Source organism: Equus caballus, chromosome 9, assembly GCF_041296265.1.
Source record: "Equus caballus isolate H_3958 breed thoroughbred chromosome 9, TB-T2T, whole genome shotgun sequence".
Classification (NCBI taxonomy): domain Eukaryota; kingdom Metazoa; phylum Chordata; class Mammalia; order Perissodactyla; family Equidae; genus Equus; species Equus caballus.
This window is the reverse complement of record NC_091692.1, coordinates 77,976,586-78,002,896: the sequence shown is the minus strand read 5'-3', so window position 1 is coordinate 78,002,896 and position 26,311 is coordinate 77,976,586. Positions and strand designations below refer to the sequence as shown.

At 34.4% G+C, this 26,311-nt stretch overlaps 1 protein-coding gene across 25 annotated transcripts in view; it reads left to right on the top strand.

Moving 5' to 3' along the window:
• Positions 1 to 26,311, top strand: part of TAF2 (TATA-box binding protein associated factor 2) — an 87,531-nt gene that overhangs the window by 30,974 nt on the left and 30,246 nt on the right. For 24 of the 25 annotated variants that reach the window (XR_011421169.1, XR_011421171.1, XR_011421172.1 and 21 more), the window contains 11 exons: positions 477 to 631; positions 1,310 to 1,424; positions 1,780 to 1,889; positions 3,436 to 3,501; positions 5,024 to 5,276; positions 6,677 to 6,817; positions 10,275 to 10,385; positions 14,968 to 15,161; positions 16,536 to 16,675; positions 19,242 to 19,311; positions 25,963 to 26,072. Coding sequence is in view for 16 of the 25 variants with exons in the window: in XM_070221282.1 (XP_070077383.1) it covers positions 477 to 631; positions 1,310 to 1,424; positions 1,780 to 1,889; positions 3,436 to 3,501; positions 5,024 to 5,276; positions 6,677 to 6,817; positions 10,275 to 10,385; positions 14,968 to 15,161; positions 16,536 to 16,675; positions 19,242 to 19,311; positions 25,963 to 26,072 (1,465 nt within the window). In the remaining 9 variants the exon portion in view is untranslated. The remainder of the gene's footprint in view (positions 1 to 476; positions 632 to 1,309; positions 1,425 to 1,779; positions 1,890 to 3,435; positions 3,502 to 5,023; positions 5,277 to 6,676; positions 6,818 to 10,274; positions 10,386 to 14,967; positions 15,162 to 16,535; positions 16,676 to 19,241; positions 19,312 to 25,962; positions 26,073 to 26,311) is intronic. The other variant, NM_001309217.2, reaches the window with a different exon arrangement.

Here is a 26,311-nt window from a genome sequence, read left to right as displayed (position 1 = left end):
AAGTTTCTTTAATCCTTCTGTGTTTCGTCTTACCTTTTGAGTAAAGAAGAGAAATATTAAATGAGAGATGGTTCCTAAAAAGCGAGTCAACTTTTTAGGATGCTATAAATCCTCATAAGTATTCTCAATTTTATAAATCATGTTTAGTTTCTATGTAAAGCTCATAGCACAATAAATTTTAAGTATTATATATTATTATTATTATAATTCTTAATAAATACAGTATTCATTATTTTGCTAGTACATCATTAAAGTTCAATTATGTTTATAGGATGAATGGTTTTATGTTCTGTTTAAGTCTTTGCATATTTCTACTTCTCATAGTCTTTAAATAGAACAGTCTGTGTAGTAAGATAGGAAATTGTCTCTATAATTGAGTATAATAAAATTATAATGCAATATGGGTTTAGTACAGAATTGAAGGCAATATATAATACATTATATGAACTTGCTGAATGACACTTTTATCGTTACAGGTTTTCAATAAACTGCTGAGTTTGGCTAGTACTGCTTCATCTCAGAAGTTCCAGTCACATATGTGGAGTCAGATGTTGGTTTCTACATCTGGGTTTTTAAAATCCATCTCAAATGTCTCTGGCAAAGACATCCAGCCTTTAATAAAGCAGTGGGTGTATCCTTTTCAATAGCAGTTCAACAAAGAGGGGGAAGGGAGTAAGGTAGTTGAGTAAGGGGAAGGAGGAAGAAGAGGGATTTGGGGGATGAAAGGAGGTAAAACCTATTTAAATTGCTAAATAATAGGAGAAATAACCGAGAACTATAAGTCATTTCCCCTAAGGTGCCTACTAATTACTGAGATACACACACATACCTCTATATTTGTAAAATTTGGCATATTTTGAAGTACTCTTTTGTGTGTGTGAATAAGGCAATAGGCTTGATGGTGGGGAAGGTAAATAATCCACTAGATAGGCCTGTAGGATTACTTGTAGGATGTACTGGTCTAGTGACTTTTAGATGTGGTTAGAGGTTGGCACAACTTGAGTGGTATCTTGGAACTTTTCAACTTTTACATTTTTTTCATTTCAGAACACTGTTGTATTAATAACCCACTAGAGTGGTTTTACTTCTTTCAAAACACAAATTTAATGTTTCAGAATTTTGTTCTAAATCTGGAGAAACATTTTCACAAGAATTTTGAGTGCTTTGCCACCTGGTGTACAATGAAGTATGCTCTCAACCTTTGATTGATGGGGATGCATTTAAAAATTACTACTTACCATAATGAATAATTTATTTCATTTAGTGTATACTCATTTCCATATACAGAAATTCCTTTACGATTCTTCAGAGATCAGAGTGGAGTGGTGAAGTTTTATGGAAGTTTTGCATTTAATAGAAAACGAAATGTTTTAGAATTGGAAATAAAACAAGATTATACATCTCCCGGAACTCAGAAATATGTGGTAAGTTTTTTTCCAAAATGACATTGGCACTCCTTTTTCCCCAATTTCAGTATACAAAGGGCTTCAGACTGGGGAACTACTTAGAAATTTTGTTAATGAGATTTTGTTTGCAAAGAATGAAACTGAGAAAACGCCAAGTGTCAATGAAGGGAAAAGGGGTTACAAATGGAGATTTCAGGGGACACACATTCTCCCAATTCTCCTCTCCTTTGGCACCAGCTGCCTTTCTGTGTGTGTCTCCAGATACACAATTTGTATAGTATTATTTTATATCTTGATATATATACCTGTGCACATAATAATATATATTGGTATTTTTCCAGCCTATCTTTGAATAGTTTGTTTCTTTTTATAGGGACCACTTAAAGTGACAGTGCAGGAGTTAGATGGATCCTTTAATCATACATTGCAGATTGAAGAAAACAGCCTTAAACATGATATACCCTGCCATTCCAAAAGCAGAAGGTAGGCATTGATTTATAACGATAAACTGAAGTTTGTAGTTAAACTGTAAGTCTCATAGATTAAAATGCCAAGATAAAAATCCTATTGTATACCTCATTTTTTATGTAGAGAATATATTATCTAGTATCTTTTTTTTCTATTTTACTTTGTTAGTATTACCAAACATTCTTTGCTTTCTGTTCTTGATGACATTTTTATCTTTAGAATCAAATAATTTTAAAATTTAGGTTTGAGAAGCCTTATTTTGTAGGAGCAGTGGGATAGAAGTTTTAACTTTTGGGAGCCAGGAACAGTTCAAGGCAAATAGCTTAGATTCTGTCTTGTTGGATTAATACCTACAGGAATATTGAGAAAATGATCATTGAATATAAAAGAAGGAGCTGAGTACACATGTCATGAAACGCCCTGCATCTTCTTTGCTAAGTATCTTTCTCCCTTTTCTATATATCACCATGCCCCTACAGAACATTCTTGACGTCTTTCAAAGGCAAATTGCCAGTTTACTTTAAAATCGTCCAGCAATTCACTTTTATTAATATATTTTTCCTTTACCACTCTTTTTTAACTCAGCTGTTAGTGTGTACTCTAAATATTGAAAAATTAGAACGTTTCTGTGCTATGCTGGAGGAATGTGGACTAATATCACAATTTCAGGAACGGAAGTCGTATACTCATGACTACGTTTAGGTGTTCTCGTACACATGAGAAAGTCAGTTGATTTTGATGGCCTTCAGAGAACTTGATTCTGAACTCTCCCTGGAATCATTCTTCTGAGAAAATTCTTTCTTAGTTGAGAATGAAATCTCCCCTTTTTTTGTATCCTCTCCATCTTTGAAATTGGGAACATCTGATTGCTACTCTTTTCCTAACATTTCCTCAGTTTTTTTCCTCTGTAATAACAGTATATTGTTTGGGTATTCTTTGATATGAGGAACACAGGTAGACACTTCTCTGTTCTTATTTTTATTTGTCCTTGCCTAGGTTTTTAGTGTGTTATCCAGTAGATTTTATGATTCAAGAGTAATTTGCATGGAAGCAATTGCTTTTGTTTTGGCTTAAGTCTTGTGCATAGTAATTAATTGTACGTATTAATACTGTTAAGATGTTTTATTAATCGTTTGCTTTATTTCATGTAGGATAGCACCTTGCACATACAGCACACAGTTCAGAGTTATGCATGTCTCATTTCAGGCCTGGCTATTTTTTCATTTTTTTGTAAAGGATTTCTTTATTGATAGATCTCTTATCTTTTCTATATAAAACTGCAGCTACCTGTTGTTGGGACTGTTTCTAAGTTGACATTTAATTATATATTTCTGCTTTTTTGTTAAACTTTGATCAGAAAAACATTTTAATATCATTTACTTCATTCCCTTCTGCTTCAAAATACAGATTGTGTTGTATTTAAATTCCGTTATATTTACCATCCCTTTTTCCTTAAGATATCTTTCAGTCTTGCATAAAGTCCTTAATTTGATACTGCTCTTTATGTCCTTTCAGAATTGGAAATCTCACAGTTTTGAAACTTATTTTTCCTTAAATATAGGAATAAAAAGAAAAAAATTCCACTGATGAATGGAGAAGAAGTTGACATGGATCTTTCTGCAATGGAGTAAGTTAGTTACTTAAGTTTAAGGATATAATACTTTTCTGCCTTCTCATTTGTCTTGTCATGCATATCTAAAACTATGTAAATGTCCTGAAATTTGTGCTTTTAAAAAAACTTTTGAGGGGGCTGGCCCAGTGGCGTAGTGGTTAAGTTCAGCACGCTCCACTTCAGTGGCCCCAGGTTCAATTCCCGGGTATGGATCTACACCACTTGTCAACCATGCTGTGGCTGCAACCCACATACAAAATAGAGGAAGACTGGCCACAGATGTTAGCCCAGGGTGAATCTTCTCAGCCAAAAACCCCCCCAAAAAACAAATCTTACATAAAATCATAATCAAAGAGAGAAAAGTAAATCTAGCCTGGCCCAGGTGAAAATAGGAGGAAATACAGGATGGTTGGACTGGGCACAGCCTTGGCTTAAGTAGCTTTCTTGCTCCCCTGGTGGCCTGTGGAGCAGTGCTTCTCAAACTGTAACATGCATGTCAGTCACTTGGGCATCTTCTTACAATACAATCTTTGATCCAGCACTTTACTGGTGGGTCCTGAGAGTTTGCATTTCTAATGAGCTCCCAGGTGATGTTGACTCTGTTTGTCTTTTGACAAGGCTCTAGGGCACTTTGAGCTCCCTGTGTTTGCAAAACACAGTTTAAATATCACTTTCTAAGTTTTATGTGGTAATATTTATTGATTGACAGTGTTTCATTTTTAAATATAATATAGTTCAAACTGTGTTTTGTCTATCCTATGTCTGTATGTTCTTTAGAAAACATCTGAAATTATTTAGTAACTTGGTTGCCAAATTGTCACTACTATTTATATGTCATTTATATAATTTTTCCATATCAAATAACTTGCCTATAGTAAGTACCCAGTAGTATTTGTTGAATTGAATTAATATTTCAGGTGATGGTCTTTTGATGAAAGTGTTGACATAGACTAGGTTTTTAAAACTGTGCTTGTTGCTTTGAGAAGTATGTGAGGATAAATTCGTGATGTGCTTCCAAACTACTACAGAACTTGCCGTTTGTAGGGGTTATCATAAGTCTAGCATTTAAAAAAAAGTATTAATTAAACAAACTGATTTAGTAAAATAAATGAATTCCTTTTTTAGTCAAAGATTGATTTTCAATAAAGAGTGGCATTTATAGCCACAATCAATTATTAGGCTGTAGGAAGTGAAATAAAGACATTTGGTCTCATTCTCCTTTTTCACATCACTAATCACAAATCAGAAACACAAATTAATACTTTCAGATGCAATTTCTTTGTGACAATTATCTTCTTATCCTTGGAGATCTTTCCAGCAAGATTGATACAGATTAGACATTGTGAGAAAATTGAAGTATATTAAACATAATGAGAAAGTTGCCAGTGTGATTAAAAAAAAATGAGTGCAGTAAAACTCCATGCAGTGTTGAATACTACATGTAGAAGAGAATCTGGTTAATAAATGCTTTGTTTTTATTTTATAAATCTCTAAACTTGGAAAAATAAATAACAAAGAAAATCGTATTTTCTTTCAGCGCTGATTCTCCTTTGCTGTGGATAAGGATAGACCCAGATATGGCAGTATTGAGGAAAGTAGAATTTGAGCAAGCTGATTTTATGTGGCAGTATCAGCTCCGCTATGAGAGGGATGTTGTTGCACAGCAGGAGTCCATTTTGGCCTTGGAAAAGTTCCCTACTCCGGCATCTCGGCTTGCCCTCACTGACATATTAGAACAAGAGCAGTGTTTCTACCGAGTAAGAATGGCAGCTTGCTTCTGCCTTGCAAAGGTGAGATTTTGTATGGTAGAAGGAAAACAAAATGACTACTGAAGATGAGTTAAAAAAAAAAAATCTCTGAAGATAAGTTAAGATTCTCCATAATCTTTAATTTTACTTAGTAGCTGGTCCTTTGAAAGCTTTTACCAAATGCTTTTAATAAGACTGATTGGAAAGAAACATGTTTTGGTCTGAACATAGATATGCACTAAATTTTTCTGATTGTCAAACTGAAAAGTGAAATTTTTCAAACCAAAGAGAATTTCTCGCCATTTTATTGAATTGCCAGTCACGTTTTTAAAGCAAAGAATGTATTTGGTAAGAAATTCCTTGGTTTGAGAGATGTTTACATTATAGTACGTGAAAGCATTTTGTCTTAATTGTCTCGCTGTGGTGATTATTTCATGTTAGTTTGGGCTGAGTAATCAATATTAGTGATGTGTAATTTAAGATGATAGGTTCTATAATTTAACATGCTAGAGAAGTTAATTTATTAAGAAAACTAAATATTTTTCTTTAGATGCAAAAAAACTGAAGGTAGAACAAATGAAAAGCAGAAAAACGCAGACAAAAATTTGGCCAGAAATACTGGTATCCAGGTATTTAAAGAGCATCTTGATAATAGGTTCATTCCCATTTAGTGACTCTCTTGTGTTCCTCACTGCTAAATCCATTTGTCCAACATTTCCTCAGATTATAGTGGTTTAGATTTGTTTTATCTTTGATGGTAATTAGTGAGTAATTAGATTCCAGATACTTGAGGGAAAACATGAATGTTTGATAATCATCTGCTAAGGATATACTTTCATTGCTTCTATAAAGATCTTTGTGATTCTTGCATGCTAAATCCCTAGCAGATCCATAAAATTAGACTATGTTATTTAAAGTTAATTATAATTTCCTTCTTTTGAGACATGATTTTTGTATACACAAAAAATATCAGTAGCAAGATAAGGTTTTTTTGTAAAACATTGTTACAGACTTCAGTGGTAGCATTGTGCTTGGCTTGTTTTTCAGTTGGGGTAGATTGAAAAACCTTATTTAAAATCCATGGTGATGCTTCTATTTGATAAATTTTAAATAGAATTATGTCTGCCTAAATTGACAAAGACAAGCTTGTTCAGAATAGAAGCCTTTTGCAAAGATGTTGTCTTAACACATAAAAGAGTATTCCCGTTCAGAAATTAACTTATAGAAAATAATAAGTGCACATAAGAATTTTTTTGGGGGGTGTGAGTTTGTATATTTCCTTGGAAATGATAATGAAAGGCCAAAATGTATTAAATTTCTGAAAATTGAAATCGTTGAAGACTAATCCAGTTGTATTGATAACTTTTAGAAATCTGTTTTATTTATTTTAAAATATGTTTGCAGTGGTGATGGAAATTACTTTGTTTTCTAATTGTTTGCAGATTGCAAATTCAATGGTGAGCACGTGGACAGGACCACCAGCCATGAAGTCACTCTTTACTAGAATGTTTTGTTGTAAAACTTGCCCAAACATTGTGAAAACAAACAACTTTATGAGCTTTCAAAGTTATTTTCTTCAGAAGGTACAGTTTACTTTCTAAATGTCTCTGTTTATGCCACTATCTATTTATCTCAGTTTAACTTGGGGACTATTCAAATAATAGGTATGTTTATATTTTTATAAAAAGGTTTGCCTTTGTTCTTTTTTTGCTTCTAACATTTTTTTCAAAACTTAAGTGATTGTTCATTAATTTTATGAGCTGTTTGTAAAGGCGATTTAATACTGAAGTAAATAGAAATGGATAATTTGACTTTTGGGTTGGTTACACAGCGGATGGAGGTATGGGTAAGTCCTTCTGATGGCAGTCCTAGAATGTGATCAACATATCTGAATCAGAGACAGGACAACATACAGCTCTAGTTTCAGTCTCAGCTCTGCTACTCACTAGCAGTTTTCATGAAGACAAGTTTCTTAACCTTGAAGCCTCAGTTTACTCAATTGTAAAATTTATCTTTTTTGGAATTAAGATCAAGCATGTGAAGTGTTTTAACACTATATTTATCACATAGTAAGTCTTTTATAAACAGTAATTTAGAAAGTGATGGTATGATGGAGTCATTGTTTTAGGAAGGGATGTGGGAATGACAGGATGGTCAGCATTTGGGCAATTCGGAAAGCGTTTGTAAATTTTTTGAGTAATTTAATAATAATGAAGGCTGGAATTAGATTAACTAGATTGAACTAGAAGGAGGTGTGATGTTGAAGAAGAGAAAACTAGTGAAGCCTAGTCTATCATGATTTTGGTATTAAAGAGTATGAGAAAGGAGACATGTTGAGGATAAAGCAGGCTTGAGAAAAAGACATCTTGGGTTTGTTTTGTTTTGTATCGAGGGAGAAAAAACATGAGGCATGTTTGACACAGAGAAAGGAACCAGTAGAGAGGAAGAGATGAAATATTCAACTGGGAGCAAGTCAATATAAGAAAAGGGGACTGGCCCCGTGGCCTGGTGGTTAAGTTCGCGCACTCTGCTTTGGCAGCCCAGGGTTTGGCAGGTTCAGATCCTGGGCGCGGACATGGCACCGCTCATCAGGTCATGTTGAGGCAGCATCCCATATAGCACAACCAAAGGCACTCAACAACTAGAATACACAACTATATACCGGGGGGCTTTAGGGAGAAGAAGAGAAAGAAAGAAAAAAAAAGATTGGCAACAGATGTTAGTGCAGGTGCCAATCTTAAAATATATATATATATATATAAAATAAGTATATATATATAAAATATATATATATAAAAGAAGATGGAGCAAATTCTGAAGGTATTAGTAATGAGTGGAACACAATTGGGAAGTTAATTTTAGGAAAGATAAGAACACTCCTTTTTCTGAGGCAAATGGAAAGCACATTGAAAGCAAGTGAAAAGGTAGATGTTGAGGGGGATGTTAGGCAAGGTGAGATTTATATATCATAAAGGGAAGAGTAAAAAGATTACCCAGCAACATTGAGATGCCTGCTGAGAGTGGAAGTCATGATATATTTATAGTGAATTTCATCAGCATAACAAAGTCAGGATGATCCAGGTTTGGGGAAAGGCAATATTGGTGTAATTGAAGAAGTTGTTGGCATCCTATTTTATTTTTAAGAGCTAAACATATACGTGTTGCTCAGCTTTTGCCATTTCACTAATTTATGGTATGGAAGCAAGTTAATTTCTGTGTCTACCTAGTATGTCCCCCAATATTTTATTATGCCATTGTGCTTCCACATACCTTAGGTCAATGTTTTTCAAGTTGGGATTTGTGACCCATTAGTGAGGGGCTCATGAAATCAATTTGAAAGTTTTTAGTTTGTTTGCTTTTTAAGTGAAAGAAAACAATAGACAGTATCAGAATGCATCATGTGTAGTGAGGACAGGTGTAAGGTTTTTGGTTTTAGTTTTAGTTTGTACCCATTGTATTTAAGTTGTGTGTGTGTGTGTATGTGTTAGGCTAGGATGTAAATATGTTTCCTACTTTGGGTTGCAGTCAAAAAAGTTGGAAAATCAATGCTTTTAGACCAGTTCACCTTTCACATAATACTTCTAGTGGCAGAAGAAAGAGAGAGAAGGTTAGTGCCTGAATCAAACTTGAGTCCCAAAAGGACAGAACAGCCTAGGACAGATATTTCTGTGGAAAAGAGCCTTTCCCTTAGTTGTCTTACAGCATTAACACTGATTGTCCTCTTGTTTCTAGTCCTTCAAGCAAGCAAAGAAGCCATCCTCTTTTTTGTCCCCCAATTTACAGGGTCTGGTTATTTGGAGTCCAGAAGAGGGGATAGTCCAAATCTCCTTATGTACTGGGGACTAACACGTCTATTCGTTTGTAGTTCTGCCTCCAGTTTAAATGGCTTTGTTTTACTGGTAGAGGTTACCACTGCGTGAGTCAGGTTTCTACCCCTTTGAGAAAAGTTGCTTATGAAGGTTTGGAAAGGGGAAGGTAAGGCTAGATTTCAGCTAATTTACCGTTTTTCCTTAGGCTGAGGATGAGGTGGTACTGGAGAATCAGTGTCTTCTCAGACTGATGATTTAATTCTATTATCTGACACATGCCTCCAGCCACTATATAGTCATACACCGCATAACGACCTTTCGGTCATTGATGGACTGCCTGTATGCCGGTGGTCCTGTAAGATTAGTACTATATAGCCTAGGAGTGTAGTAGGCTATACCATCTAGGTTTGTGAAGGACACTCAGTGTTCGCACATTGAGTGCAAACATGTTACACGAAATTGCCCTAACAACGCGTTTCTCAGAATGAATCCCTGTTGTTAAGTGACATATGACTGTATCATCTAATCCTAGAAATGGCTGTGAGGAAACTACGCTTCTGCTCAGTAAGAAGCTGGCTAAAATAATCCAGCTTAGTTAGTTAGTAGAGTAGGAGTTGAGTAATAGTCTATCTAATGTTAAAATCCATACCTTTTCGGGGGCTGGCCCCGTGGCCGAGTGGTTAAGTTCGCGCGCTCCGCTGCAGGCGGTCCAGTGTTTCATTAGTTCGAATCCTGGGCGCGGACATGGCACTGCTCATCAGACCACGCTGAGGCAGCGTCCCACATGCCACAACTAGAAGAACCCACAACGAAGAATACACAACTATGTACTGGGGGGCTTTGGAGAGAAAAAGGAAAAAATAAAATCTTTAAAAAAAAAAAAAATCCATACCTTTTCCACTGTAAAAAACAGAACTGAATTTTTATAATTTCTGTTACATACACTTTGCTCTAACAAATGAAGGCAAAGGTACATGGGCTACAGCATGCACTCAGTTATGCAGCTCTCCCGCTGGTTTTCTACTCAGCTCTTCTCTTTTGTTAGAATGTTTGAGACATGTTCCCAGTGGGAGAAGGTAGGAGTTAGAGGGGCTAGGCTCCGTCCAGATACCTATGTCAGCCCCAGAGTAACCCTTTTTCTGTATATACTTCAATGAATTGCAGTAATGAAAGAGTATGCTTAAAAATGCTTAAATGCTTAAAAATGCTTTAAAAAAATTTTTTTTTGTAGACTATGCCAGTTGCAATGGCTTTATTGAGAGATGTTCACAACCTTTGTCCCAAAGAAGTCTTAACATTTATTTTAGACCTAATCAAGTACAATGACAACAGAAAAAATAAGGTAAGATACTTTAATGAATAATGAATATTATAAAACTACCCAGTGATATTTTGTTTTTAAAGAAATATTTAGACTGTAAAACCGTTGTTGAGCTCATGGTACTTGAAATTTCTAGGGATAGAAACATGTCAATGTAATTTATTATATTAACCAATGGATGAAGACTAGTTGGTTTTTAAATGTTCTTCATATGCATTGTAATATGGAGATAATAGTGCATCAGATTTGGGGAAGTCAGCTAAAACATGTTTTGGTGAAGCCTCACAGCCCGATTTTATTTTTGTTCCTTTTTTTGTTTTACCAAGTGAAACCCAGAAAACAGTTCCCTCTTGGGATAATTCGTTCATTGATGAGTTTGATTTTTTTTTTAACCATTATATGTGTTTATTCATTTATTTAGCAAATAGATATGGAATGCCATGCTTTGAAAGTTATTTCACCTTACTTGTTATCCTACCAAACAGCAAATATTTTTAAGAATATACGCTAAGCTAGGCAGTGTACCATGGTAAATAGAAAGAAGAGGTGGTAGATGCCATGCAGACTTTCATGTTTTCGTTAGACATCTGTTGAACAGCTGCTATATATCACAGTCCGATTCTGGGCCCTCAAGAATTCACCCTAATGGGGAAATCAGATGAGTAAACAGTTAACAGTCATTCATAACTACTATGGTGGAGATAAGTGTACACAGTTTTCTAGGGGAGTTCAGAGAACGTAGTGCCTTCTTCCAAGGGTGTACAGAGAAAGACTCAGCAAAATTTTGTATGTAAGAGGTGACCCTCAAACTGAGTCATAAAGATAATAGGATTTTCCTACTCTATGAATAGGGCCAATCTAGGAAGATTATTCCAGGCAGAAGGAACAGCACATATAAAGACAGATGTAACTGGTAGGATAAGTCGAATTCATGAAAAGTTTAATAAAATGTTACCAAAGTAACGAAAATCAATAAGACAGACTTTTCCTCCTCACTTTAAGTGAGTAGAATAAATTCAAATGATTTAAGCTAAAAAGAGTCCTTAAAAAATTAGTGCTTTAAGGGCCTGGTCCAGTGGCATAGTGGTTAAGTTTGCCTGCTCTGCTTTGGTGGCCTGGGGCTCTCAGGTTTGGATCCTGGGTGTGGACCTGCACACCACTCATCAAGCCATGCTGTGGCGGCATCCCACTTAGAAGATAGTGCAAGATTACCACAGATGTTAGCTCAGCTACAATCTTCCTCAAGCAAAAAGAGGAGGATTGGCAACAGATGTTAGCTCAGGGCCAGTCTTCCTCACCAAAAAATAAATGAATAAATAGATTATTGCTTTAAAAGAATACGTTATTGCTGATACACTTTTTCTTTCCAACTGTGAATACCATTAACAAATTTTTTATGAAATTCTTTCTAGTCTGCTGGTTTGTTTGACTTTCATTTAAAGTATTTCTTCCTCTACACATGGATTTCTTATATTTGAAGATATAAGATTAGGATGTGGGATGGTGTGAAATCAGATTATATTCAAATGGAATAGGAAAATAGTTTGACAAATGATTTATGTCCATCTTCTTGTTTTGGGTAGGGTTTATATAATTTAACTCATAGTGGCCCCTACTTGCTACTTTGCAAAGTGATTTCACTTACCGTAATTCCTTTAAACCTTACCTATTACATAGTTGGAGGTTTCTGTTACCTCTTGTTTGACAAATGAAAGCAAAACACAGAGGTTGAGAATCTAAAATTACACAGGAAATGTAATCTGGGAATTATGCTGTGAGCTCCTGCCACCCATCCGTGTGGTGATCTTTTTAGTACACCATGCTATCATACATGTCATCATTTATGATTTTGTGAGGTGCACACTGATGAATTATTAAATTTTACACTTCATTGTTTTTGTGGAACGATATGACTCATTTTAATTTTGAGAACTCTAATCAATTGTTACAGTTAGTTGCTGTAAATTAAGGCTATACTGTATCTTAATCTCTGAAGATATTAAGGATAGAATAATGCAAATAATAATAGCAACAGTAATAATAATGGCTAATTTTTTACATATTCGATGGCCTGTACCAAAACATGGATAATCTAATATGATGCTCATTAGACCTCTGAGGTAGATACTATTATTATCTCAATTTCCATGTGAGGAGACAGAAGCTAATAAAGGTTAACAGATTTACCTAAGGTCACATACGTGGCAAGGCCAGGAGACAAACCCAGATCTATCTGATGTCAAACCTTACTCTCTTAACAATTATGGATGGGAGAAAAAGATTTTGTCGTCATTTAAAGATTTATAGATTAATGAATTAAAACTTGCAGAAAAGATGTGATTGGGTGGATGCCTAAGAGTATTTCATTTGCTGGCTTATCTGTTTCTTTGTTTTTAGAGTACTTCACTTCCAACCATGAATGATTTGTCTCTGAAGGCTTTGGTTAAGCACATTTAAAAAAAGGTTCACAGCATAGATACAGAGTTTTTAAAGTATATGAGAACAAATGACAGATATTCTACAAATAAAATTAAATTAGGAACGTAAAACATTAAATGCCAAAAAGAAGTTTTGGGACTTGGGGCAAAATATTTTTAAAAATTTTAACATCTCATTAATTGGGCAGGAGCATTAAAATGCAGTATTCTAGATGATTTGGTTTTCAAGAAGACTAAAATTTAATTCCTTTTAAGTTTAGTTATTAGCCATTTTATATGAAAATCTTTTATACATACTCATGTATTAACGTATTTATAATAAATCATATATAGGTTTATGAAATTCTTCTGTCTTCTTAAATAAGGTATACAGAACATGGGTTGAACTATTCCTGGCACCAAGTTATCGTTGTTAAAAACGTCAGTCTTTGCTGCAATACATTGATATTGATGCCGTCAGTTTTTTTATTTTTTGTAAGAATTTTTGCTGTACTAAATGCTGCTCTTCCCCCCAATTGCATTCCACAAATTATTTTTTCTTTACTTTATCTCTTTTAACTTTGGGGTGATCAGATAATATAGCTTGTTCCGTTGGGATTATAGTATTTATGAGAATTGGATGTGGTCTGAGGGGTAAATGTTAAATCTTTTGGTTTTCCTACTTTACCCATGCCTCCTACTCATTTTTAATTTCTGAGTTCACTCTGTGATCTGAATACTTAGGTCAGAAATAACGGTTAAACAAATGGCTCTTGCTTTGTTGGTAAAGTAGTTAGCAGAGGTAACAATGAAACTGTAAAAATACTTGAAGAAAACCCGTGAACATAATTTGAATGATCCCTGAATGAAAATGGCCTTTCTAAAACTTAGAAACCAAAAAAGAAAAGATTGATAAATGCAACAACATTAAAATAAAATTAATATAGTGAAAAGAAGAACCCCATAAACATTCTCTCTGGCGTCAGAGGGAAGAATTAGGACTAGGGAACTGAAGTTATAGAGATCAATTTTTCAATCATTAGAATGATCTGAAAACAAAACTTTGTCCATAATGATCACTTGTGGAGTACTTTTTCTTTTGGTTTCTTTTGTTTGTTGTATACCTTATTTTATTTCCTGCCCAGTGTCGGAATGTTTAGGGACTCTGTCATTGTGTGTCGCTGTGAGGTTCTGCTTCCACAAGGGAAGTCAAAAGAGAGCAGGTATCCCTGCTCCGTCCCGTGGCACTTTGAGTGGCACAACATCTGCCAAGCACTGCTGAGAGAATTCACTTGCTTGCTCCATGTTCAGATTTCCAGGCTGGAGCATCTGATTTGCTGAGTTTAAGTAAACCGCGCTCAGATTGCCTTTCAGTAAATTGCTTCTTTGGGAATTGACTGGGATATGGATTTAGGAATTAAATTTTTTTTTTTTTTTGGTGATTTCCTTCTCCATTTTCTTTGCTTCTTTTGCTAGAACTCCTATTATTTGTATGTTATGTCTTTTGTACCAGCCCTCTAATTTCCTTATGCGTTTCTTCCTATTTTATATCTCTTCTTTTTGCTCAGAATTTCAGGAGTTATTTTTCAATTTTATATTCCAATTTAATTTTGATCTTGAGTCTCTGCATATTTCTTTTGTAAAATATGTTAAGCTATTGGAAGGCATATCATTGGTTATTTCTCAGACAGATAATCATAGTTTTTAGATTTCTTCCCCCCTGCTGATTTTTTTCCTTGCATCCTCTATATCCTCTTAGTTGCTTTTTCTCCTTTGCTTGTTCTGGTTTCTCTTTTTTATGTTGATGCTTTCCTCAAATATGTGGTGACCCTTGGTGGTATGTTTATATATGAGAATAGAGTACTAAATAGCCAATTTGCAAGCTCTGTATTACCAGCAGGATTTGTGGACTGTGTCTTCCTTTTAGAGGAATCTGGCTAGGTCACCAGAAGAGTGCCTTACAGGTAGTAAATATTTGTTGAGTAAGCTAATGTATTACTAATTTGTGAATCTTTTTTACTCTTTTTTCTAACGTGTCACACTCTACGCAAAGGAGAGAGTTGAATACTTAGATAACCTGCTTATATTTTCAGATAAATTATATCTTTAAGTTATAAATATTTTATTGACTTTTGAATAGAAGTATGAACTTTTTTTTATCTTCTCATAATTATTTTTTGACTTAGTTTTCAGATAACTATTACCGTGCAGAAATGATTGATGCCCTTGCCAACTCCGTTACACCTGCAGTCAGTGTGAATAATGAAGTTCGAACTTTGGATAATTTAAATCCGGATGTGCGACTCATTCTTGAAGAAATCACCAGGTTTTTGAATATGGAAAAACTTCTTCCAAGTTATAGACACACTATCACTGTCAGGTATGCTAATTCTTTACATTTTCTTTAAAGTTATTTGTTTTTATAATTATAAGAGAAATTTATTTTCATTGTTGAAAATTGGGAAATATAGTAAAGTAAAAGGAGAAAATTAAAATCCTCTATGATTCTACCATCACAGATAAAATTATTGCTATTCTGGAGAATGGCCTTTTAAGATTTTTCCCTTGTGACTATAAATTTTTAATTCCTTGACATATATTGTATATGTAGTTTTTGTATTCTGCTTATATCATAAACACTTCCTCATGGTCATCTGAAATTCTTCATAAACATAATTTTTGATGTCTGCATAATGTTTTATCCCATTGGATATATTTTAAACATCCCTCTAACGTTAGGCTTTTTTTAAGGTGACTTTTTGCTCCTATCAACTTCTTTGTATATGGCTATCAAAAAGTTCTGTCTGGAGCCAGCCCAGTGGTATAGTAGTTAAGTTCACACCAGGTTTTTGAATATGGAAAAACTGGCCCAGGGTTTGCAGGTTTGGATCCCGGCGCAGACCTAGCACTACTCGTCAGGCCATGCTGTGTTGGTGTAAAATAGAGGAAGATTGCCACAGATGTTAGCTCAGTGACAATGTTCCTCAAGCAACAGGAGGAAGATTGGCAACTGATGTTAGCTCAGCTCAGGGCCAATCTTCCTCACCAAAAAAAAAAGGAAAGAAAAGAAAAGAAAAAGTCCTGTCTGCTTCTTTTGGAGTTTGCTAAAAGTAGTTGATTCACTTATTCAAACATTATGAACAGTTTTAATCTTCCATGTATATTATTCACTAAAATATATATTGCTAAAACTTTGAAGAAAATATTTAAATTGTATTTTGGGGCCGGCCTGGTGGTGCAGCAGTTCAGTTCCCACATTCTGCTTCAGTGGCCTGGGGTTTGCAGGTTCAGATCCCGGGTGCAGACATGGCACTGCTTGGCAAGCCATGCTGTGGTAGGCGTCCCACATATAAAGTAGAGGAAGATGGGCACAGATGTTAGCTCAGGGCCAGTCTTCCTCAGCAAAAAGAGGAGGATTGGTGGCAGCAGTTAGCTCAGGGCTAATCTTCATCAAAAACAAAAAAGAAATATATTTTATGCTAATTACCTTTTTCTGAAGTGTGTTCCTGTTATAAGTATACTGATACCTGAAATTGGATTTCCAAACAAGTTTTGAGAATTTGTTTTCTTTTAATAGGATTTAGATTTTTTTTAATAATCATTGTGAAAATTTAATGTTATAAAATTAAAAGGTAGATTCAAATCACATCAACTTTTCAGTTTACTGTTACAGATTAGTTTCTAATGCCTAAGGAACAAGTTTGATTCACAGTACTTTAACAAAAGCATTTAACTGTAAACAATATTTTCCTAGTTGTTTGAGAGCCATACGAGTGCTTCAGAAGAATGGACATGTGCCAAGTGATCCAGCTCTTTTTAAATCTTATGCAGAATATGGACACTTCGTGGACATTAGGATAGCAGCTTTGGAAGCAGTTGTTGATTATACTAAAGGTATCGCTTTAGAAATATATGCTCATACTGTTTTAGAAAGAAATGTTTATTATTTAAAGCCACTCTTATTGGAGTTTTCATATTATGTACAATACAGATGTTGTAAATTCTTGACTCTCTGATTTAGAAAGAAGTTTTTGTAAATGTAGAATTTGTATAAGAATTAGTAAATAAGGGAAAAGAATAAAATTGTAGATAGATATCTTTGGTCTTTCCACGAAGTCAGTGTATCATTCTATAGCTTTAATTACATGTTACTTTAAGAAATAGAAGATGATTTTCGGGGAATTTCTAACTCTATCAGAAGGATGCAGAACATCTTGCATCTGTCCGAAATTTGTGTCTGTGAAAGTAGAGCAAGAGACAAAAACAGGAGCTTCAGTAGGGGGATTAGGCAAGGCTTCATGAAGTTTAAAAAAAGGTAAGGCCAAAAAATGAATGAGAGAATACTACATATCCAAAACATTTTCAAAAATACAGAAGAGAAAGATTAAAGAGATGCAAATGTAAAAAAAAAAAAATTGTCATGAAGAGAACAAGTGGAAGAAAAGCAATAATCCAAGAAATAATAGAATACTTTGAAAAGTGTAAATGAAACTGACCTAAGCTAGAGTCTGATGAAATTTAAAATTTTAAGGTTAAGGAAGAATATGTAGGTTCCCAGGAATATCAGAACTCAGTTATTGTACAAGGTATAAAAGAATAATGTGGCCTGTGACTTCTTCAGAATATGAAGAGTTCAAAAGACTGAACAAATGGCTAACATAATGTTTGGGGAAAATTATGATCCGCCAAGTTGTCACTCATGTGGCCTAGAAGACTTAGAAGTACATCTCCTGTGTGACATTCTTAAAAACAAACTTCCCAAAGATAATTTTCAGCTGACCTGAAAGTGAATCAAAATAACTCAAGATTGATGAGGTGTGAAATGAAAGACCTAGTGATGGGCAACTATGCCTGTAAAGTATTTAAAATATTTAAGTATTTGTTAACATGGTTGTAAAATTTAATGCAGCTTTCAAAAATTCTTTAATATGCAAATATAGGAAATACGTAAATCTGCATCTAAAATTCCAGATTATAGCACTAAACAATGGGAAGAGTAAAGAAGTTAAAGTATGCTAAACTTCTCATCTGGCTTTGGAAAGAAAGGAGGGGATGAGAGAAGTTCTATAGTAGCTATAGGTTAATATTTGCATGTTAAGTAGAGGAAAATATACTCAAATCTTTATAATTTTTTGTAAATTCTAATAGAAATACTTTATAGTCAGAAATTATAAAAGGGTAAGAACAATATAATGAGTATGTTGACCTAAGTTTGGAAAGAACTGTCATTTGTTCTTTTTTATTGAGGATTAAAATATTTTTCTTTTAAGAAATTGTGGTGTAAAAATAGTGATTTTTCTTTTTTAATGAATTTCTTGGCAAGGAAAAAAAAATGTAAGCCTGTATCAGTCTCCAGTTTTGTTTTGACATTTTACCAATTTGTGAAATCTAGAAGTGTTGATATCCACCAAATGTGCCAGTGTTCCCAACCTTCTTTCTCAAGGTACATGAATGTTCACATAAATATGAAGATTTCATGGATCGGTACTAGCTGAAATGAAATACAATGCTAATATTATGATTTACAAAAGAATGCTAAATTATTAAGTATAATTAAATTGAAAGGTTTTTAAATGTGGTCCATGAATCCAGATCATCAGAAAATGAAAAAATCAAAAATATTAGAAATAGAATTCTAAAAACAAAGCTTTTCAAATCATAAAAGTGAAACTTGTTGAAAAGGTGGGTGGGAGTAGTTAAGTCATTTTGTTGAAGTCAGTTATGTTTATAGCACTATTTTGTAATTGCCTTTTATGTTGTGTTGAAAAGTTAAGGCTGCTCTCTAGCCTTAAATGAAAGAAATTGCTTGGGCAAAAAAGTGTTTACCATTCTGTGTAATATAGGTGAGATACTGTTGAGTATCAAACCTCTATAATTTGATTTAAGCATCTAGAAACACAATTTTAAGATTTTATTTTTTCCTTTTTCTCCCCAAACCCCCCTGGTACATAGTTGCATATTTTTAGTTGTGGGTCCTTCTAGTTGTGGCATGTGGGATGCCGCCTCAGCGTGGCTTGATGAGTGGTGCCATGTCTGTGCCCAAGATCCGAACCAGTGAAACCCTGGGCCACCAAAGCAGAGTGCACGAACTTAACCACTCTGCCATGGGGCCGGGCCCCCACAATTTTATTTTAAACACATTTTGTCCATTTAGAGTTAATCATCTCTAATTTAGGGTTCTTAAATTATAATTTGCTTTATGTTGTATTTGCTATTGATTTAGTGAAAAATACACACTTGGTCCTGTTTTGTGTTTTGGCTTCATATAGCACAATACTTATACAATTTACAAAACGGCATATTGCATAGAAAAAGTGAGAAGTTGCCTACAGTCTTCAGCTGTGATTGGAAATAGAGCAAAGGCAGAGTCCTAAATATTAAGTGTAAACTCCCTGCTTGTCACTTGTTATTTAGTTCATTGCAATTAACTACAAGTATATTTCCTTAATTTTATTTTCAGTGGACAGAAGTTATGAAGAACTGCAGTGGCTGCTTAATATGATTCAGAACGATCCTGTACCCTATGTAAGGTTAGTTTTTGTGCTATAATATTTTGTTTTTGTAAGTCCTAATGTAGATTGAATAATTTCAGAAGATTATACATGAAACAAGTCTTTATTATTTTTGAAAATATAGGAATATGTTATGTGTTTATTCATGCCCTTTTTTATTTGATTTCCCTTTGGAAAGACATGTTTAAAACTTTATTGTTAAGAAACAAAGTTTAGGGGCTGGCCCGGTGGTGCAGTGGTTAAGTGCGCATGTTCTGCTTCTCAGCGGCCTGGGGTTCTCTGGTTCAGATCCCGGGTGTGGACATAGCACCATTTGGCACACCATGCTGTGGTAGGCCTCCCACGTATAAAGTAGAGGAAGATGGAGGCTGGCCCCATGGCCGAGTGGTTAAGTTCGCGCGCTCCGCTGCAGGTGGCCCTCTGTTTCGTTGGTTCAAATCCTGGGCGCGGACATGGCACTGCTCATCAAACCACGCTGAGGCGGCATCCCACATGCCACAACTAGAAGGACCCACAACGAAGAATATACAGCTATGTACTGGAGGGCTTTGGGGAGAAAAAGGAAAAAAAAATTTTTAAAAATCTTTAAGGTAGGGGAAGATGGGCGTGGATGTTAGCTCAGGGCCAGTCTTCCTCAGCAAAAAGAGGAGGATTTGGCAGTAGTTAGCTCAGGGCTAATCTTCCTCAAAAACAAAACAAAACAAAACAAAAAAGCAAAGTTTATTCCCTGCAATTTTATGTGTAATTTCTATTGTAACTTAAAGAAAAGCTTATGTAACAGTTTGTAGTGCACATGGAGGATCCCTTATATACCCACAATTATAAAAGCTCTGTATTGATTGGTTTAGTTTATTTTAAAAGTATTTAGGAACAATGTTTTGGTGTATCCCATTTGTTTCTTTCTCATATAAAATCTCAATTTTTATTGAATAGATGGGGTTAAAAAATGTAATATGACATTATTAAAATTTTAGAAAATAAGGGAAAACAAAAGAAAATCGAAGTCCTGACATAGTAACTGTTTTCATTTTTGTATCCCCTTGTAGTCTTCATTTCCTTCATTTCTGCTGCTTTCTTTTGCAAGGTTAGATGTTTACAGTGTATTCCAGTAGGTTTAAATTTTTGACCATGTCTGTCTTCCTTTCTTTGCACACAGTAGCCTCTCAAGTTTTTGTTCATTTGCTTTAATATTATGATTTCATAAAATTAAATTTGAAAGCTGGAAAGCAACTTAGATTATAGCCATTCCAACTAGAAACAAGAACATAGACCTAGAGACATTAATTGTCCTGCTTAACTTTGTACATCAGTTGGCAGATAGGTAATTTCTTCTAAAAAGACATACAAGTAAACTCTGCCTTCCAACCTCCCTGAAATGCACCTGGACCTGACAAATCTGCATGAGGGATTTCAGTGCCCTAACGAACATTATCTTTGGCCAACAGTAGTTTTTCAGGTTGGTTGTAGCAGTGAATTCTTGCTTAAATCACCTTGTATTTCAGTGTTTTAAATGATGCTTATTATATAAATATTCTTTGTAGAAAGTTTTGCTGTTAACATTTCATAGTTCTTGATTTGTGATCTAAATTGTATTTTAAATATTATGTCCTTGTGATTGATGTATACTAAGGGTAAGGTTGATATGGACAAAAATCTCCTATCTACCTATTCTTTTTTTAAAGATTCGCACCTGAACTAACAACTGTTGCCAATCCTCTTCTTTTTTTTTTTTTCCCTACTTTTTTCCCCCAAATCCCCCCAGTACATAGTTGCACATTTTAGTTGTGGGTCCTTCTAGTTGTAACATGTGGGACGTTGCCTCAACATGGCCTGATGAGTGGTGCCAAAGCAGAGTGCGTGCTAACTTACCACTCAGCCACGGGGCTGGCCCCTAATCACCTATTCTAAAGCACATATTCTTATGAAAGACGATAGGTGGGAAACCAGCCTCATCTCATATCTGACAGAGCTCATGCATTTGAAAGTTTACAAGAAGATCCTACTGATAGCAAGTGGGAACAGAAAGTATAAATATAGTATAAATAAAGCTTACCATGTATTCATTTACATTTTCAATTCACAACCATAGAACTAACGTTAAGATGCATATTTATGAGATCTTGGAATTGTGTTTTGAAGACCATTTTTGGCAGATTGTAATAGTAGGAAATACTTGAAATTATTATATTTCTAAATTACGTGCTATACCATCTAAATGATTGCTTTTGAGATGTTGTGGAACTGTTAATATTCAAATGTCAAGAGCACTGTTATTTACAATCTGAACTGACACTATTTAAAAGTATATTTCATGATATATTTCATGATTTTTTTTTGACATGTTTTCATCTTAACTGATCTGGTTCATTTATATCACCAATAGGGAACCTCTTAGGCTTTACTTAATATCATCTAGCCCATAGTTATAGTTAAAAAAATTCACTATGTCTTAAAAAATCGTTAATGGTAATGAATGGTCGTAGGATAGGAGTGTTATCACACAGCAGTTATGTTATGTGTGTATTTTTGTTATCTTGGACATCTGTCTCTGTTTTTGTGTTTCTCTGTTTTTTATTCTTTGAATAGGAGCTCTGTCCTTTTCTCTTTTTCCCCCTCGTTGCTTTTTCTTTTTTTTTCTTTTCCTTCTTTCTTTCATCCATCTATTTATTTAATTGAGGTATAATTGACATATAGCATTATTCGTTTCAGGTGTACAACATGATATTTGTATATGTTGCAAAGAGATCACCGCAGTAAGTCTGGTTAACATCTGTCACCATACACTGTAGTTAAAATTTTTTGTGTATGTGTGATGAGAACTTGTAAGATATACTCTCTTAGCAACTTTCAAATACGCAACACAATATTATTAACTATAATCACCATGCTGTATATTACATCCTCATGACTTGTTTTATAACTGGAGGTTTGTACCCTTTGACCTCCTTCACCCATTTCACCCATCCTCCACCCCTCACCTCTGGCAACCACCAATCTGTTCTATTACTTTTTCTTAAGCTTGTTAAGTAACCATCATATAGAACTGCTATATTCTGCTCTAATTGGATAGAAGTCTTAATCTTAAAGATAGGTAAATATTTATATCTCTCTTAAAATCAGTGTCATTATTCTCTCCCGCCCCAAACACAGCATTTAATTTTTATGGCCCTTGGTTGGTGGGGTGTTTTTTTTTTTTCTTTTTTTTAGTGAGGAAGATTGGCCCTGAGCTAACATCTGTTGCCTGTCCTCCTCTTTTTGTTTGAGGAAGATTCTTGCTGAGCTAACATCTCTGCCAGTCTTCCACTGTTTTGTATGTGGGATGCCACCACAACGTGGCTTGACAAGCTGTGTAGGTCTGCACTCAGAATCCGAACCTGTGAATCTCAGGCTGCCGAAGTGGAATGTGCGAACCTAACCACTAAGCTACTGGGCTAGCCTTCCTGGTTGATTTTTAAACTCCTAATGTTAAAATGGCCTTCATTAAGAATTGAATTAAAAAAACTTGATTTTCCATTTCTGTGTTTATTATTATATATATCAGAATTACTGATTTTGCTAGAGTTAGATAAAGCTCTGAAGAATTTTGGGGTGAAATTTGAAGTCTGGAGGAAGAAAACCGAATTACCTGTGATGATTCTGTTACACTTAAGAGCCACACTTGAACATCACTTCTACAAGGATGCTCCCTTGACTCCCTGTGCTAGCTGGTTCACGTTCCTCAAGTCATAATCACCCGTAAAATCCTACGGTTCTCCCTATATTCAACTACGTAATTACTTCCTATATATAAATAGTAATTTTGTGGTTTGATTATTTGATGATCTCTGCTTCCCTCACGGGAATATAAGTTCCCAAAAGACAGGAACTGTGTCTCCTTTTGCCACTGTATGTCTTGCACATAGCATGATGCCTTGCATATAGTTGGTTAAATGTGTGTTAAGTCGTTGCATACAGTTTTTTCCTTTTTCTTCTAATCGCATAAATGTTTAGCTTAATTCATATGTTAAAGAGAAGTGATTTTGTCTCTATTGACAACTGTATATAGAAAAAACTTTAAGATGTTTAATTATTTTAAAATGTTTGGGAAAGTTCTCGGTCTTTTATGTTGCTTTGACGTTTTAAATGTAGTAATAGGATTGTCTACTTTCATAGAAGATTTTCAGATTGTAAGTCAGTTCTTTGTTAAGATATCTTGAGAATTTAAATGGAATAAATGTACTTTGGTTAACCTGTATGTTCGCCTGTCACATTACTAGCATTGTTCATTTTACACATCTGGTGGGATAAAGAAATAACCTAGGTGTATAATTTTAAATAAATATTTAAGTCTAGGTGCATTGTTTTTAAACTAAAATGAAATTTACATTTTTGAAAATTATAAAGTTTTCTTACAGTGGGAAAGACTTTTTAAAATATTCATACAAATTTGGAAAAATACAAAATCATATTAGGAAGAAAACTTAAAAATAGTGTAGAATTACTTCAACCAGAAGCAACATTCTTAACTTTTGGATTATTGCTTCCTACTCATTTCTGTGCACGTGTATACTTTTTACATTGATAGGAAGAATTACTAGTTATATTTGCTTTAAGATTGGGTAGGATTATTGTAAAGATGACATGAAATTGTCTTCTCATTTTAGAATCAAGTATGCATATGATTACAATGTATCGGTTCCTCAAGGGACACACATATCCAATGCATTTTCTCCTGACAGATTTTGAACATCTTTTTGGTTTTGATTTGACTCCGTTTCTTATAGATAGTGATTGGCTATGGGATTGGACTGGCCTACCAAGAAAATTCTCAGTTATTCAGGGAAATAATATGATATTTTTGCTGCTGTGAACGTGACGTAAACTCATGACTTTCTCAGGATTTGCTTCAGGTCTGTTCCAGATGCCTGAAGTGTATGCTTGTTGTGAGTTTTGATGTTTAATCTCAGAAAGATTAAGCATAAGATTTTCATTGTCTTCTCTTAAACTTTATCTCCTCTGAATATTGCTTTAAGTGTTTAGTGATTTATAAACGTTTCCTCGTAAAAGGCTTTCTTCTATCATCTAATCTTTAAACCACATTTGAAGAAATGTTTAATTTGCTAAAAGTAATATATGTGCTAATCATTATTGCTCTTTTAGTGATAATTTCAAAGATATCTCCAAAGCACCATTTATAATTCATTGGTGTGACTGTGAAGTGTTTGTAATGATCTGAGTAAATACCATAAAGTTTTATTAGTTGGCCCCTGCCACTTTGGTATTTGAAGTAATTGGGAAAGCAGCTGAAGAGAAACTTAACTTTTCTTCTTCATGCGCATTAAAAGTATAACAACATTAACAAGCTCTAAAGAACAGGTGAAGATGTTATTTACCTGTAATACTGATCTGTCCTTACAAATAGATTTTGAGATCTTTAACGACAGGAATTATGTTTATCCATAAAGATAGGAAAATATGGATATGAGATATCTGTATGTATCCTCTTTCATTTTACCTATCTGTAAATTGCATCTACAACCACATTTCACTTTTTGTTCTCATAACCTTTCAGTAATCTTTCATATAATCTTAAAATTTCAAAGCCCAAAAGGATGTTAATGGTGAGAATCTACGTCTTTCAGTTTTACAGACATAGAAATTGAAGCCAAAAGGGGTTAAATGACTTAAACTACAACCTAGCAGTTCCACTTTCTTCCCATCTCTTTCTCAAGTACAAATCCAATTTGATGTCTTACCACCACCAATTAAATGTAAAAGTTTCCCGGGTTCACCTTCTGTAAGGTTTTGCTAACCTCAATAAAAATTACAATATAAGTTTCCTTCTTCCTCAGTTAGATCCAAGCATTCTATTACTCTGAGGTCTTGAATTTCTCAGACTTTCAAGTCCTGGGCCTGGCTTTTATCCCTTCACTAAATGCTAGACTACTGCTGTAGCTTCCTCACTTCTCCTTTTATTTCTCTGTCCTCTTTTTATCATGTCTCCTACTCATAGCACTGGACATTTTCTTTTTCATATTTTTTTTTATCACATTGCCCTATTTTTCAGAAGACTCCATAATGTGTTCGGGTAGCCTCTCACATGAGATAAAAACTCTTGATAGTGGAGTTTAACTGTTACCCTCTATGAGGATATTTTTATTAGTTGACTCTTCTAAACCTCAGCTTATTTTGAGGAAACTTTTTTGCAATCTCCGTATTTAAAATACTTCTCCACATTTCCATGTTTTACAAAGATACTATAAAAATGAAGTTTATATTCATTTTATTATTGCAAATGTGAACTTCTTCCTGGCCTATATGTGATTTTTTTTTTTTTTGCCCTATTTTAAGATTTTTATATGTACCAACCAGTCTTTCTTGTAAACTTTTGTAAGGAGAGTAAAATGTTTATTTTAGAAGTGAGAGGGGAAAGGTTGGTTAGGAATACATAGAGTCAGGTTTTAGAAGACCTCATTGTATACTAAGGTGATTTTAGAAAGAACAAACCCACCAGAATTTTTTTAGTGAAAAAAACAGTAGCAGGATGCAACATAATGTCTTTTGAAATGAAACTAAAACACAAAGCGAAATCTAAGAAGAAAGATGGTAAAATAGGAAGAAGGAACTATAGATAATTTTCAAAAGGTTTTATTTAGTGGTCAGCATAAACTTAATTGTTTTTTCTTTCAGACATAAGATTCTAAACATGTTGACGAAGAACCCGCCATTTACTAAGAACATGGAGTCTCCCTTATGCAATGAAGCCTTGGTAGATCAACTTTGGAAACTTATGAATTCTGGTGAGACAGATGGCATTGGCTTTTAAAAAATTTTTTATTATGGGAGAATTTTCATTTTACAAAGGTTTTCAGTACTTAAAGAACTGTGGTTAATCTTCTGTCTTTTTTTTCAGTAGGATACGTATAATACTTACCTTCACAGTGGTAGGTGTGATAACAGTTGCTAAGGGTATATTCACTCACTTTGCCGCACAGGGTGATTGAGGAAACAGAAATGTTAATTTATGTGAAAGTGTCTC